Source organism: Prinia subflava, chromosome 1 (genome assembly GCF_021018805.1).
Source record: "Prinia subflava isolate CZ2003 ecotype Zambia chromosome 1, Cam_Psub_1.2, whole genome shotgun sequence".
Lineage (NCBI taxonomy): Eukaryota > Metazoa > Chordata > Aves > Passeriformes > Cisticolidae > Prinia > Prinia subflava.
Genome location: NC_086247.1, coordinates 1,519,552 through 1,534,940, shown reverse-complemented (window position 1 = coordinate 1,534,940; position 15,389 = coordinate 1,519,552). Strand labels below are relative to the sequence as shown.

Here is a 15,389-nt window from a genome sequence, read left to right as displayed (position 1 = left end):
CTGGACTCCCAAGCTCAGCAGAACAAGACCTGAGGCCATGCCAGCCCCATCTTGGCCTTTCCCTGTGCCAGCCATTGTCCCTAAGGAATCCTAAACCCATGGATAGCACAGGGTGAAGATTATTCCAAATTGTTCCGTTGTCACCATGTTAGGAGCGGGGTGTGGGGCAGGATATGGCCAGCCAAGGTACCAGAACTGGCTTGTTTGGGGGTTTTGGATCTGTGTCACTTGGATATCCCTAAATTTGGCAGGAAGGGGCGCAGGGTGTGGAGAATAAATCAGGCAGATGGATGGAGCCAGCCCAGCTGGGATAAGCAATAAAATCCATGGGGAGAACGGAGAGACTCATGGCCAAAATCAAAGCATCCTTGGCCAACCTTGCATTTACACCGAGGAGGAAACAACGAGCTGAGGCAAGGAAATAGAGTTTGGATGGAAAAACCCAGAGTAAGACCGGAGGAAGAGGCCAATGAGGAAATCTGGGAGAGAAAACAACCAGGGCATGCAGAGCTGGGGTTGGACGTGGATGGGAGGAAGGTGAACGGGAAGGGGTAAGAGCAGATAGGGAGGAGCTGGAGCCGTGAGCCCACGGTTCCTCTGCAAAGGAAGAACAAAGGTGTGGCTGCTCTGGAGCATTGTTGTTCCTAAATCCTCTAATCCCTGAAAATGCCTGTCAGAATGAGCAGTACACGGAGCTGTGCAAGGATTCTAGGGAGAGAAAACCGGCTGGGTGAGCTGCACCCAACTGGTTTCCCTGGGAGATCTTCCTCGGGATGATCCTTGTGGAGAGCTCCTTCATCCCAGGAGAGAGCAGTTCAGCCTCCCTGGAAGGGAGCAAACCTCTCATTCCTGAGATTATCCCCAAGGAAGGTCAGAGCAGGGTAATGAGTCCTTTCAATTTTAACTTGACGAGCAAACATAAAAGATTTATTTGCAGTGTTCATATTTTTTCACAGATGAGTCTGGAAAATTCCATGTTTCTTTCCAGAAACCTGTCTTTTCCTACGATTTTTGTTTAACCACTGTGCAAGACGCTTTTCTCCCTTTTCTAAATAATCCTAATTCTTCTAAAGAAATTTCCACTGGGAGGTCTTAAGCCAGTTTAAGGAAAATGCTCCAGATCCCTTTCCATCAGGTCCTGCCTTGTCCCCTCTGTTTCCTGGAGAGCTCAAGAGCCGTTTCCATCCAGGCAGCTGCCCCGGGAGAGGAATTGAAAGGAAGCTAAATGGAATTCAGTTTATTCCGAAATGGAGTCACAAAAATGCCATTTCTGCCAGTGCAGAAAAATAAAATCTGGGGAGAGGCTTCCTGAAGTGAATGCAAAGTAATTTTAATATATTTCAGCATTATTCCCATTCAACTTGCAGGCGAACGCCTCCACTTTTATCCCATAACGTGGATACATCCAGCAGCTACACCCAACGTGCCACACCATGCAGCCACACAACAGAATAAAATAACACTTTATTGTGCCCAGTTTCTGTTTAACAACTGGAATATTAAAGGCTTTCTCGGAGCAAAAATGATACAGGGCGGAAAACGGGGGGGGGAAAATGGCACAAGAGAATGGCGGGGATAAAACGAAAGGCAAAAAAACGCACGGAGTTATAAATGCCAGGAGTAGGAGAGGTGGTGACCACGTGGGGCCATTCTGCACCTGCAGGGCTCCATTTTACCCCTTTCTCTCCCAAAACATCATTTTGTGTTGTCGTCAGAGCGTGGAAAGAGCAAAAATACCTCCTGATGGGAGGTGACCTTCCAGGTGGGAGGCGCAGGGCAGCGTTCCCACCCGATGGAGCGCAGCTTGAACCGTGCCATGCAAAGCTGAGCAGCTCATTTCCCCCAAAAAGCCCTCAAAACCCCATCCTGAGGATGCAGGCGAGGCTGGCCAGGACCCCCAGGGTGAGGATGGTGGAACTGGTTTTCACGCTGCTGGCCCCACTGATGTTGCACAAGGAGGTCTCGCAGCAGCTGGTGGCGACTCCGGCTATGCCGATGTTCAGGTCGATGGACGGGCAAAATGCAGAACATTTCTTAGTGATTCGCTGGCTCCGGTCACTGCCTGGAGTGGGAGGGAGAGAAAACAACAGGAAAAGTTCAGGTTTTCATCTCTGATTTTTTTTTTTTCAGGTTTCAGTCATGGCTGTGCAATCCCACAGGGAATTTGTTATTCTGCACTCGTTGCCTTTGGGTTTTTCCCTTGGGTTTCATCACATTCCGTCATTATTTCTGTATGTGTGACCTATGGACACCATCTCCAGGCCTTACAAATCCTTTGCTGGTTTCAGGGCCAGCTGAGGGCAAGAATTTGGGACTTATTTGTACAGTGTGAGGTTGCAAAACGTTGGCACCGTGCCTTGGGATTGCGCCTTCCACAGCACCCGGCCCTTTCCATTTCCACCACCTCGTGGGCATAAACTTGAGCCTGGAGTTCAGACAAGGAGTTTGTGCAGGGATAATAAAAATAATTCTTTTTATTCCAGCATCTCGCTGTCCAGAGAATATTTAACCAGCAGTATTTAATTTTATTTTAATTTGATTTAATTTTAATTTAATTTAATTTTAATGTAATTCCGTTTAATCAGAAGTATTTTTACCACATGTTGCAACAGACCCAGGCTACGCCTAAGTTCCCACCTTCCCAAGATTTGCTCTCTGCGTGCTAAAATCCTCATTAATTCCTCCACTGTGCCTCCTGGTGGGAGGAGGATGAGCTGCCAGCCCCACCAGGGCCCCACCTCGTCCTCAGAGCCTCGGGAAAGCCCAGGACTCACCCGTTCCTGCGGTGGAATAGGTTGTCAGACAATACTTCTCATGTTCCGAGCATTTGGTGGTGCTGAGACAGTGGAGGTTGGAAGTTGCATCTTTGCACGTGAAGCAGATCAGGGAGAAAGCTGCAAGAGAAGCACAAAAACATCCATCAGGCACCTCTGGGAATATCCTTAGGAGCACAAAACTGGGGGTGGATCTGTCAAGGCCGGGGGCCACAGGCAAAAAATCCCTGCATGGGTGAAACTTGGCTGCAAGGACTCTCCAGGAGCCATATAAAGCTCAAATTGCTGCCACAGCTGTGGTTTGCTCATTTAGGAACCCTCAGGGATCTTCCCTCTGGATATTTGGTTGACTTTTCCTTGAATCCATTAAAACATCTGGCAGATCCACTGCATTTTTGGGAAGAGCAGCCCAGTCTCCCAATCACTTGTAATGTGAAGCTCTTGGGGTTTTTTTTTCCAATCTGGCCCCTCCAAGCCTCAGTTTCTGGCCACTGGTTCTTGCATGGAGACGCTGGACCAGGGAATCTGTGGCTGGCCCATCCCTGGAAGTGTTCAAGGTCAGGCTGGGTGAGGCCTGGAACAACCTGGGGTAGCAGAAGTTGTCCCTACCCATGAGGTTGGAATGAGATGGTTTTTAAGATCCCTTCCAACCAAACCTTTCTACGACTTGGGTTGATTTTCAGTGCCAGGAGGAAAATCTTGGATCTGTAAAGTCCGGGCTCAGCAAATCCCTGCCTTGGCTGCAGCAGATTCCTTTTTCCAGCCATCCACGGGTAACAACTTCCTCGCTCCACAGAACGTGCACATCTGGAACACTCTGCATCTGCAAAGTGCTTTGCTAAAATCAGTGACTAAGCACAGCTGGCCCTCGAGGAGGCTGAAGCATCATTGAGAGCTGAGAGATCCTTGGGGAAGGATTCTTTGCATGATAAGGGGAATTTCCTCCCCATCTGTTTATCTGTCTGCAATGTCACCCTCCAGGGATTAAACTCATCCTCGTTTCCAGCATATCCCTGGCTTCTGGCAGTTAATGCCCAGCTAATTCTTGCAGCAGCTTTGTCCTTTAGCTTTGCCTTCCCTGCTCTTCACCTTCCTCACTCCTCTTGCTGGCCCAGGTTCCTCTGTGCCTTTGTCAGCCGTGTCCCAACCTCACCCCTGCCCTTGTTTGACCTTGGGCAAGCCCTTCTGGCCCAGACAGGCTCCTGAAGTGCCCTGCTGGCCCAGATCTGGCTCCTGCTCAGCCCATGACCTCAGGGTCACTGTTTTCCTTTTAGGTCTCTGTTCTTCCTCTGCCTCTGTGGAAACTCTGCCTTCTTTTCCCACTCCAGCCAACATCCCCTGGCCTTCCCCCTTGTGGTCCACAGCCCTCACGTTCCCCACTCTTCCTCTGCTGTCCCTCACTGAGTGGCTCTGAGCTGAGGCCACCAGACAGCTCAGATCCTCTCAGGGCTGCTGTTCCCTGAGATTCTCCTCGGGGTTGCTGTTCCCTGAGGTAATGAGGTTTTTCATCTTCTCTTTGCCCTAAGTGTTTCACACCGGAGCCAGAGACGACAAGCTGAGTCTGCCAGTCCGTGTTTCCAAGGTTGTTTATTCTTTCATTATCTCTCAGTTCTTTCTCAGCTCTGCAGGGCGTCCCCAGCAGAGCAGGACACGCGGGGGACTGGGGCGGATCAGAGGGTCCCGCACCTTATGTACGGTACCCCTGACCCAACCACCGTCCACAACGAACTTTTTATTCACAGAATTTTACCAATGCCTACTACCTATGCTAACATGTCATTTCTACTCTAAACCAATCTCTAAAATCCAACTCAGCAAAAGATGGGGGACAAGAGCAAGAACAAGGAGGACAGGGGCCACTCCCCAATTCCTCCATCTTGTCTCTTCAACCCCATGTACTAAAAATCCTAGATTCTACATTTACATTCTATGATAAACTAAATACTACTTATTTTGAATTCTCCCAGCTTGTGATTCTTTGTACACTGTGGGCATTCACTGCCATGGCCAGGGATCAGAGGCAGTGTCCTCCTGGGCTCTGTGTGAGGCTGGCTGAGCCCCCTGTACAGATCCCAGATCCCCTGTCCGCTCTCCAAACCCTCCAGGGTGACCAGAGGGATGTTCTAGACTCCGACAAGATCCCACCATTCCCATGGTCATTCCAAAAGCCCCAGACTTGTTACCCAGCTCTCTTTGACTTCATATCCAGACTTTTTCAATTTGCTTCGATTTGCGTGGTCATTCCCATCTCCAGAAGCACCGTTTGTCCTACCTGGCTCTTGCCTTCACAATTGTCCTGACCTTTCAGGCCCAAATTTATTTTTCTCAAGTCTGGGGCCCTCCTTTAGATCATCCCTGTCCAAAGTGTTTGGCTTCATTCCCTCTTCTCATGCAAAATTCTACTATCTGGAATATAATATGGACTATTTCAGCTCCACCCCACTGAGAACCACCCTTTCCTCACAGAAGTGCTCAGTCCCCAAACTGGATTTTCCAGACACAGAGCTCACTTTAATCCTTAACAAATGCAGCATCTTTAATCCAAGCCCATTCCCAGAAAAACTTCCTGAATCAGAGCAGGAAACAGTGGATGTTACATGTCCAAATCCTGTTTCATCCCAAGCTCACAAAGCTCCTAATTTCAGACTCCAGTTGCCCTGGGAGCCTCCTTGGCAGGAGAAGGGGGAAGCACCATCCAAGGATGCATTTTCCAACCTCCCTCTGTGCTCCAGAGATTTCTGACTCACCAATTAATCCAGGACTCCAGGATTGGCACTCCTAAACTGGCACACCCTGAAGTCGGGGAGGACAACTTTGGCCAAGCCACAGAAAAACACTTTAATTTTATTTCATTACTTGATGTATCTCTTGCAACTAGGGCTGAGAGGGGAAGGGAATTTTATTTCTTCCAGATGTAAACCTTGAATTAACCCAGGCTGCCTTTGGATGTCTCCACACCCACCAAGACCTCTGCTCTAACCGAGGAGAAACACTCCTCAAGGAATTTGCTGTCTCATTCCTTGATCTTTATAAAAAATGGGAGTAAAGCTGCAGGAAAAGATCCTTTTATTTGCCTTAACATCCTCAGCTTGAGCACTATTCCAAGTTTCAAGCCTGTTAAATCCATCAATAGGAATATTTCCATCCTCAAATTAAGTGGGAGGTCTGTGAGTCCAGGACCAGAATGGCCAGGAATTTGCAGGTCAAATCCTACAGGGAAAAATTCAGTTTGCAAACAGGCAGGAGCCCCCCCGAGCTGAGGAAATCCACCATTCGCCTAAAACAGAGGGATATTCCAGGCCACACCTTCTCTTCCCTGCCTCACCCAGACCACAAGGTGTGGTCCTTGGCAGAGTCCAGCCAGGAAAACTCAGGCACAGCTCCCCAGTGCTCTCCCAAAAAAACCCCCCAGACAATTTTCAGAATGAGGGTGGGACTCTGCATCTCCATCCCAAATCTGGGATCAGCTGGGAATCAGCAAGGCTGGAAAAGACCTCCAAGATCATCGAGTCCAGGTTCACCGCTAGACCCTGGCGCTGAGCACCACATCCACGTAATTTCTGAAAACTTCCGTGGGTGTGATCCCACCCCTTCCCTGGGCAGCCTGGATGCTCAACCACCCTTTCCATGATGGAATTTTTTTCCTAACAGAACAGACTCCACGATCTTAGAGGTCTTTTCCAACCTTAGGGATTCTGTGATTCAGAAAAGGAAGAAGAGCTGGGAGACTGAATTCCACCTTCTTGTGGCTCAACCACCTCTGTCAGTTTAGGAAATGATGGCTTGAGGTGCAACCAATACAAAATAAAAGTTTAAAAAATCAGGCTTTAGTTTCAAATCCAGAGATTTGCTGCACATACTGCCCTGGATATCCTTCATGGATATCCCTGTTCCCATGGAGCTGCCACTGAGCCATTCCAGGGGCTGGGCTGGGTCTGCAGGAATCATCCAAGTTGGGAATCTCACCCCCCCTCCACTCCTCATCATCCCTCCAACTTCTGCTGGGGGTTAAACCCCCTGTCCCCTTCTCCTGGAAAAACTCCTTCACAACCCTTCAGCTCCACCATCCACACTCCAAAACCCTGGAATATCAGAGCCAAGCCCCAGTTTTGGGAGGGTTGAGTGCAAAGCAATCCTTTCAGGACTCACCACTCTCTGTGCACAGGGCGACGCCAAGCACGACCAGGAGGAAAAGCTTCATCCTTTAGAGGTCTGGGAGCCTCCAAAAATGAGCAGGACTCAGGCAGGGCGGGCTTTATACCTCTGCAGTGTTTGCTTTGATCCGGAGATAATAACCAGAGGCTGCTGTGTCAGATGATGGATAATTGGGAGCAGCGTGTCCGGGCTTGTGTGGAGAAGGGCGTTTGGTTGGGAATCTGGAGGGGGGTGTGTTTTTCCTTACAACTTCTGCTTTTCCTGGTTGTTTCACAAGGCTGCTGCTCCAGCTGACGTGAACTCTGTAACTGCTTCTAATTCTGGAGAAGTAGGGGAGGGAAAGCAGAACATGAAAACAAAGCAATTTTCCCTGCAAAACAACAAGGTTTTCCTTTCCTTGGTCTCAGAGCAGGCTGCCTCCTCCAAGATCGTGTCCTTGCACATATGGAAATGGAGGGAATTTGAATTTAAAATTGAATTTGGGATGGAAACTTCTCCCAAATGTCTCCCAGGATTGTCAAGACAGTGAGATCAGAAGAGCAGAATCCTTCCACTGCTTTTCATAGGGGACCAGGCATCATTTTCTGTCTCCTTTTTAAGTTAAAAATCAGAAATATTTCTGAAATATTTTTTATGAGGAGAAAAATGTTATCTTATTAGAAAATAAATCCCACAGAGCAAAGAAAAATGACCATTTAAGTTAAAAAATAGAAATAACACCCACTCCCATGGCATGGAACAAGCTGGCATTTTTTTACAAATTCACGCAAAATAAAAAAAAAAAATGAAATGTCAGGGAGAAAAACACAAACCAGTTAAAGCATGGAGAAGGAGGAATTGGCTGATCAATGATCTCAGCTCGTTAAGTCTTCAGAAAAAGAAAATTTTTGAAATGCCAAACAGGATCATTCCACTGGATTCCCAGATTGTGCTCTTTATTCCTCCTTTTTTCTTTTTTTTTTCCTTTAAATCACGTTTCATCCAATCTCCCTGAATAAAACCAGAACCTTCCCCATCTTCTTGGAGGTTGTTGTCGCTTTTCCCTCCTGTCACTTTCTGCCATCAAGTCTCAGGAACAGGGGCACAGTCCCAGGAAAGGTCCAGCTGGATCCTCTCACGTGGCCCTCGGAGCTGCAGGAGCTGCCCCAAAGCCTCTGCCCCTCGCTGCTCTCCATCTGCTCTATTCCCTTTTTTCCCTCTCTCCAGCTCGCTCGGATTCCCGCCTCCCACGGAACATTTTGGGCTTCCGACGCGACCCCACCTCCAGCCGGGCTCCTGGGCTGACCTCAGCTTTTCCAACTCTTCCAAACTGGGTTTGTAAACATTGTCCCTCTGGAGTCCTGCGTGAGTAAGGTGAGGAAATTTTGGCTTTCCCGACTGGCAGGGCATGAAACTCGGCTGGAGCAGAGGTGGCAATTACCCAGGAAAGCTCCGAGGAGGGGCAAGGTTTGGCTCCGTCGGCCTCCTCAAGGCACCCGGCAGGAGGAAGGCAAAGCTCCCTCCAGGACAGCCCAAAATATTGAGAAATGTTTTATTTTACCCAAGCCAGAATAGATTTAATGGGTTTTTAGTGGTAAATCCATGTTTATTGGGGCCTATCCGGAGGGCTCCAATTCCAGGGAGGTGCTGTTCCATTCCAGAGCAAACCCACACTGGGATTTATCTCCAACAGCATCCCCTGACAGGTTCAGAAATAGCAGCTCAGGCATCGGGGTTTTTTTTTTTTCCCCTTCCCTCAAAATCTCATCCGTGCCAAACCCTAAAATATCTCCCGTCTCCTGCAAGCTGCTGAGATTTTTAGAGGAACAGAGTGGATTTCTTGAAGGCTTTATTGCAGGATTGCTGACAGATTTTCCATGAGATGCTCTTGAAATCTTCCAGCTGGTCCATATGGCCCTCTGATATTTTGTCCCTACCAGGGCCAGGTGACAGAATGAGAGGAGCCCATGAGGGCAGGAAGGACACAGAGAATACGAGAAGAATCAAGGCAAAGGAGAAGGTAAAATCCCAGTTTACAGGAATTTGGAATTCATGAAATTCAGGAAGATTTTGTAAAGAGTAAGAGGGGATTTGACTGGAGGTGAAAGTGGAAGGTGAGGTGGAAAGATTTATTTCCCTTGGCACAGTGGAGTGGAGAAGGAAAGGAGGAGAATGTTTTGCTTATCTTGTTCTAAACCTGGTTGAAATCATCACATGAGAAGAGCAAACAATTGTTTATTTCGGGAGGAAAACACAATTTTCATCAAACAAGTGCTGAAATGCAAAAGTAGCTGTGAAATTCAGATGTTGTTACTAAATGTGGAAATTCAAGTTGGCCAAAAGCATTGAGAAGCATCTCAGAAACGAATGTGAATAACACAAAGTAATGGGAAAAGTGATTTTAAAAATTGCAAAGCCCCAAGTTTCTGGGGAAATATTCCCCTCAGAAATTCTACAACACTTCCACTTCAGTTATCCCATTGAAATGAATTCCAGAACACCCTTCCTGACCAGAAATTAAATCTTTATAAGATGACTAAACCTAATCCCATCTTTGCAACCTTCACCCGGCACTGCGGTTTCTCCCCGTTGCACGGAAACTCATGGAATTTGCAGTGCTGGTGGAGTAGGATTTCCCTCAAATCCATCACAGGATTGCCCTCCAATCCAGCACAGGATTCCCCTCAAATCCATCACAGGATTCCCTCAAATCCATCACAGGATTCCCTGAAATCCAGCAGAGGATTCCTCTCAAATCCAGCACAGGATTCCCTCAAATCCAGCACAAGATTCCCCTCAAATCCAGGGCAGGATTCTGCTCAAATCTGGAGCAGGATTGCCCTCAAATCCAGCACAAGATTCTCCTCAAATCCAGTGAAGGATTCCCCTCAAATCAGTGAAGGATTCCCCTCAAATCCAGCAGAGGATTCCTCTCAAATCTGGAGCAAGATTCCCCTTAAAGCCAGCACAGATTCCCCTCAAATTAAACAGGGCTGGAGGCCTTTTTGCCAGGTGCCGCTATAAAGACACCCCCAAAATTCAGTGCTGCACCTTTCCACACTCTCCAGCTCCAAGATTACTTTATTTGCCTGTTTTAGCCATAGCTCTGCTCCTCCCAAGAGGTGAAGGGGATCTCCATCCCAAGAGCTGATCCCCAAGGGGATTTTTATCCCATCCCCACCATCCCCAAGCCTGGAAATGGAGCAGAAACCCTGGAAAGGGACGGAGCAGAGACCTCCCCAGTCAGCTCAGACACCATCACCTCTCCCAGGCTCTTCCTGCGTGTTTCCCACAGGAAAACCAGGAGCAATCACTCAGCAGCATCTCCAAGCAGTCTCCTTCCCATGAGGAAAGATTCCAGCAGTGTTTTCCTTACCCTGGGCATCTCCATCATCTCAGGGCGGGACTTTTACCTGTTTTAAAAGCTGGAGCAACCCACCTTGCAGAGATCCCAGGAGAACTTCCCAGTGCAAATTCCTGCAGGGCCAAATTCCTGGTCCTGTCTCAGCATCTACAAAACAATTCCCACTGTTTTTTGCAATGGGAGCAACACAAGCATCTCTGACCTTTCCAGACTGACACCATTCCTCATCTCAGAGGGATCTGGGAGACCATCTGGCTCTGTGGAGCGTCTGGAGCTGCTGGATGGGAAGAAAGTTAGGAAAGGCAGCCTGGAGGAGACTCCCGAGTGCTAAAAAGATGAGTTCAACGTGAAGAAAAGCCGATTTCTCAGGCTGGTCCTGGTGCGGATACAACAAACACACTCTAGAATAACACAAATCTTTATTTGGCCTGACAGTTACCACACACGTGCTATCAAAAGGGCTTTCCCAGGGGAAAAATTCAGTATAAAACAACAGGGGGGAGGAATGGGAGCCGCATCACGTTGGGATCTGAAGCGGTGTCTCGGAATAAAACAGCGTCACCACCAAAAACGCTGAGGTTTCTCACTCGGGGAACACCTTGTGGCTCTCCCGGGCTGGTCACACCTCCTGCCACCGCCCGGGGTCACAGTCCCAGCCTGAGCATGCAGATCAGGCTGCCCGCCATGCCCAGCAGCATCACGGCGTAGCTGGTCCGGACGCTGTTGGCGCCGCTGAAGTTGCACAGGGAGGTGCTGCAGCACTTGGTGGAGTAGGCGGCCACCCCGAAGTTCACGTTGGTCTCGGGGCAGTCCGCCGAGCATTTCTTGGTGATGCGGTGCCCCGTGTCCTTGCCTGGGTGGAGGAGAAAGGGGAGGAAAGGAGAGCCGGGGTTTAGGGTTCCGTCGGAAGAGCCGAGCAGAGGAGGAGGATTTGCAATATCCTTGATTTTCCCCGCACTGAAACATCCCCCTGCAACCCCCAGAGTTTCTAGGCTGGCTCAGATCCTAGAGGGCTTTGGAGGAATATTTCAGGGACGGGACAAAATATTCCAAAAGAGGCTCTAACCCCCAGATGTAGTCCAAGGTGTTGGTTCCAGATAAACCAGGGGGTTTATCCCTGTTTATCCCCGTTTCCAGGGGGGAAAGAGAAAGAATGAGGAAAAACAGGGCCTTATCCAGTCTCCTGCTAAGGAGAGAGAGTTGGAACTCAGCCAATAGGGTCAGAAAGGGGAGGAAGGGTTAAACTACATGGTTACAGCCTCCAGGGGTCTCTGGGGAGGGACAAACCATTCCCCAGAGAAATACAACACCACACAGCAATGAAAGCTCTCGTGAGTGTTTGACAGGGCTGGGTGTGAATCCACAAGTCCTGGATCAAATGTGGGAGACTGGAAAGTCCTCGATTGAACCCCACACCTGCCTAAATCTCTGATCTGGTTGCCCACGTGATGGGCACCCAAAGGTTGGCCTCGAGATCTTGGAGGTCTCTCCCAGCCTAAATGATTCTGTGCATTCCAAAAATTCAGTGCATTCCCAGCTTTTAAAACCGTGTTACTGGCACCCGACTGTTTTCCATTCACCATCCCAAAACATCTCAGATCGAACAACAGAGGCTGCTCCTGAAATTTGGGTGTTCCAGCCAGCCCTTCTACGAGGTCGTGAGGCCCTGGCACAGATTTTCCAGAGCAACTGTGGCTTCCCCATCCCTGGAAGTGTTAAAAGCCAGGTTGGAGCAACCTGGTCTAGTGGGAGGTGTCCCTGGAATGAGATGATCCCAAAGGTCCCTTCTAACTCAAAGCACCACTGAATGGCTCACACCCACCACATTGACACACTTAAACCTCAAAACCATCACTCCTTTCCAACAAAACCATCGATTTCCATCAATTCCCTAAAAAAATAAGTTGCCTGCCAACATCTCTAGAAGAAAACAAATCCCATTTTCTGGGTCTCACCGAGTCCGACGGTGCTGTACGTGGTCGTGCAGTATTTCTCATGGTCGTCACACTTGTAGGTTTTCATGCAGTTCCAGTTGGAATGTTCGTTGTCACAGATGTAGCAAAACAGGGAGGAAGCTGGAAAAAAACACCCACGACACAGATTAGTGATTCCCAACCGTTCCCTCCTGGGGAAAAAATGCGCCAAAAGCCTTGGAAAATACAAGGGGGAAAGGCTGGTGCGAACAACTTTTCCCAGCAAGTGAAATAAGCTTAAGAAAGCTGAGAAAATAAATGTAGAGAGCAAACCAAGATTTCTTTCTGCAGATTTTTACGGGGTTAAATTTACATTTTTCAGCCTGAGCAGCATTTTCAGGTGAAATTTCTTCTCCCCAGTATCCCCAACGCTGGCTTTGTTAAAAAACCAACCACCAAAAGCAAAGTCCTGCAAGGAGAGGAGGAACCGGCCCCATTCTAGATGTCAACTTTTAATATTTTCACCCTACATTTGCAAAACCCTGCCCAGACATGAATTAGTTAATGCCTAATGATGCCCCTGGGAGCCGAATTACCGAGGCACCACAGTGAAGGGAGTTCCCTGGGAGAGGCTGCCCTGGACAATGCATGGATTATTCCTATCAGCACCTGGAACAAGGTGTTCCCTGTGATATTTTTTTCCTCAGTGCTGACCCAAGTCTATCCCTGAACCAGAAAAAAAAAAAAAAAAAAAAAGTGGGATATTATTGGGCACAACTGAAATAAATTGAGTCAAACCTCCAGGCTGGCCATTAGAACACAGATGTGTCTTTTTGTTCCCTGCAGGTGGATTCACAATTGGTGGAAATTGTTTCCCTGCTGTCCAAAATTCCAACAAATGCTCCTCATTTTGGGGCAGGGGTGACAGAGGCAGCTGGGCTGCTCTGAGGAAATCCTGCTCCATTGTCAGCAGCAAAGAGCTCTTGGTTGAAGGTGAACAAAAATTATAAACCAGCAATGGGACCCATGAGGCTGAGATTTCCCTGGTTCTGTTTTTCCTTTCTCAGCCCAAGAAGGCTCTTTTTTTTCACAGAACACCCCTTCCAATCAAACTTGGACTTGTTTTTAGCAAGCAAACCCCTCCCAGTGACCTTTCAAAGTTTGTTCTTGATTCAGGCTCTCATCTGAGCATGAGTCTGCCCATGACACTTGGTTAAGCAATTCCAGAAGCAGTTTTAAGAGAAGTGAAAGCCCTTTTTGGCTCTAACTACCCCAAGGAAGAGGAAAAAAGGCCTTCCCTCTGTGCTTTGGGGAGCTCTGTGTGTCTCAGCACAGGACTGGCCTGCTCTGAAACCTTCCCAGATGCTTCAAGGAAAGTTGGACAGGGTTTGGAACAACCTGGGACAGTGGAAGGTGCCCCTGCCCATGGCAGGGGGTGGAACAGGATGATCTTTAAGGTCCTTTCCAGTCCAAACCATTTTATCATTTGCTGATTTTCTGCCCTTTTTCCAGTGTCAGGTGTTGCAAGCTCAGGTGTTCTCTGTAGCAGGAGGTAAAATCAGCCTTGCTGCACACTGGATTTGAGTTCTCCTTTTCGTCTCTCACTATTTCTCCGTCACTTGGGAATTTTCAGCCTCCCACCTCTCCTCTGGAGGTTCCCCAGCCTGAGCTGGGGGCTCCTGTCCCTTTGCAGGCAAAGCAAAACCCAGACCTGGTGAGGATTATTGCATTTCACAGACCCCGGAGCTCTCCCTGATCCGCTTTTCTGCCAAATTTCCCAAACCACTTCCTGCTGCAGGTGGAGCCAAGTCCTCAGCACGTGCCTGAGAGCAACTGAAAGTGCTGATGTTCCCTAAATGATCCAAGGAAAATCCCCTCCAGACAGGAAACAATAACAGCTCGAGCCATTAGAGCTGCTATAAAACCTTTCCTGCATCTGCCCTCCACCCTCCATTAGCTGGAGTTTTGCAAAATGCAGCCAGAAACAACCTTTAACTATGCAAATTGTGCTCCTGGGGCTGGCAAATCCATGCCCAGAGCCAAGATATCCCAACGGGATATTCCCCCACAATTATCCAGGTATGGCTGCACCTCCTTTTAAAGGGGACAAGAGCAGAGAGTTGTGCATCCCATTCCAAACACACTCCCAGGCACTCAGCAGCTCTTCCAATTCAGGAGCAAAGAGCTCTGAGGCTTTCAAATATCTGCCAGCAGCCTCGTTACTTAATTGGAATTGTGGGGAATGAAGTGAAATGCTGGCAGGAGATATCGGTGCCAAGACCAGCCACAACAGCTCCTTGAGTTTCATTCGGGAACAAAAATCAAACCAAGGGCAAAAGCTCTGAGCCCTCCTTGATTCCTGTCAGCATTTTTCAGGTTGTGTCTTCAGCTGGGAGTGGTTGGAGCTGGATATTTGAGGGTGTGAGAAACCAGAATTCATCTCCTCTGGGTTGCAGAGAACCCATCCAGGAGTGAGGACCCAACCACACGAAATAATTTCTCACTGCAGACGCCAAAAATGCCCCACCAAGACCTCAGCAGCTGCAACAAAAGCTGCCAAACCCTCTTGTCCCTCCTTTATCTCCTCCTTTCTCCTCTCCATCCCCTCCCCTGGCTCTCCCAGCCTCCCGAGCTCCTTACCTTGCTGGGCACACAGGACTGCAGCCAGCAGGGCCACCAGAAAAGCCTTCATGGTTGGTCCTCGTGCCCTCAGAGCTGGAGCAGTGTGGGAAGATGCACCCCAGGAAGGTTTTATACCGGCCCTGCCTCATCTCTGATTTCCTTTGATTGCAATAATTTGAGGTTTGGGCAGTGCCAGCACCCGAGATGTGATCAGTGCTGGGTGTGTTTGTGCGTAGGAACCTATTATGAGGCTGCAGATAGCGATGTTTTTTTTTCTCTGTCTTTCTCATCCAATCTTTTTTTCCGAGGCCTGCTCCTGTCTGCATTGCTAATTTGGGCAGTAATTTAGCTGATCCAAACACGGGAGTCCCTTCTGGGCCAAGCTGGGCTTGGCTTGGGGTGACTCTTTGCTTGCTGGCACCCTCCATCCTTCCTCTTTGCCGTGGAATGGGAGCTCAGTATCTCTGGGAAGTGGGAGAGGAGGCAAGGAAAGATTTTTTTGGATTGTCCAGGGCTATCTCACTTGTGCAAAATGCTTTAAGCAGGAAGCAGCATCATTCCTTCAGTCATGGAATCGTGGAA

The 15,389-nt window shown here is 48.7% G+C and overlaps 2 protein-coding genes across 2 annotated transcripts; both read right to left on the bottom strand.

The window, feature by feature from the left end:
• Positions 1-1,449: 1,449 nt before the first annotated feature.
• Positions 1,450-7,159, bottom strand: LOC134554154 (lymphocyte antigen 6E-like). The gene is made up of 3 exons (XM_063404607.1): positions 6,924-7,159; positions 2,775-2,894; positions 1,450-2,062 (listed from the first exon to the last, which is right to left on the bottom strand). Exons 1-3 carry the CDS (start codon positions 6,973-6,975, stop codon positions 1,854-1,856), a joined length of 381 nt encoding a protein of 126 aa, XP_063260677.1. The 5' UTR covers positions 6,976-7,159; the 3' UTR covers positions 1,450-1,853.
• A 3,515-nt stretch (positions 7,160-10,674) lies between these two features.
• On the bottom strand, positions 10,675-14,982 carry LOC134554031 (lymphocyte antigen 6E-like). The gene is made up of 3 exons (XM_063404342.1): positions 14,826-14,982; positions 12,228-12,347; positions 10,675-11,125 (listed from the first exon to the last, which is right to left on the bottom strand). The coding sequence occupies exons 1-3, from the start codon at positions 14,875-14,877 to the stop codon at positions 10,917-10,919; spliced, it is 381 nt and encodes a 126-aa protein (XP_063260412.1). The 5' UTR covers positions 14,878-14,982; the 3' UTR covers positions 10,675-10,916.
• Between the last annotated feature and the right edge of the window lie 407 nt (positions 14,983-15,389).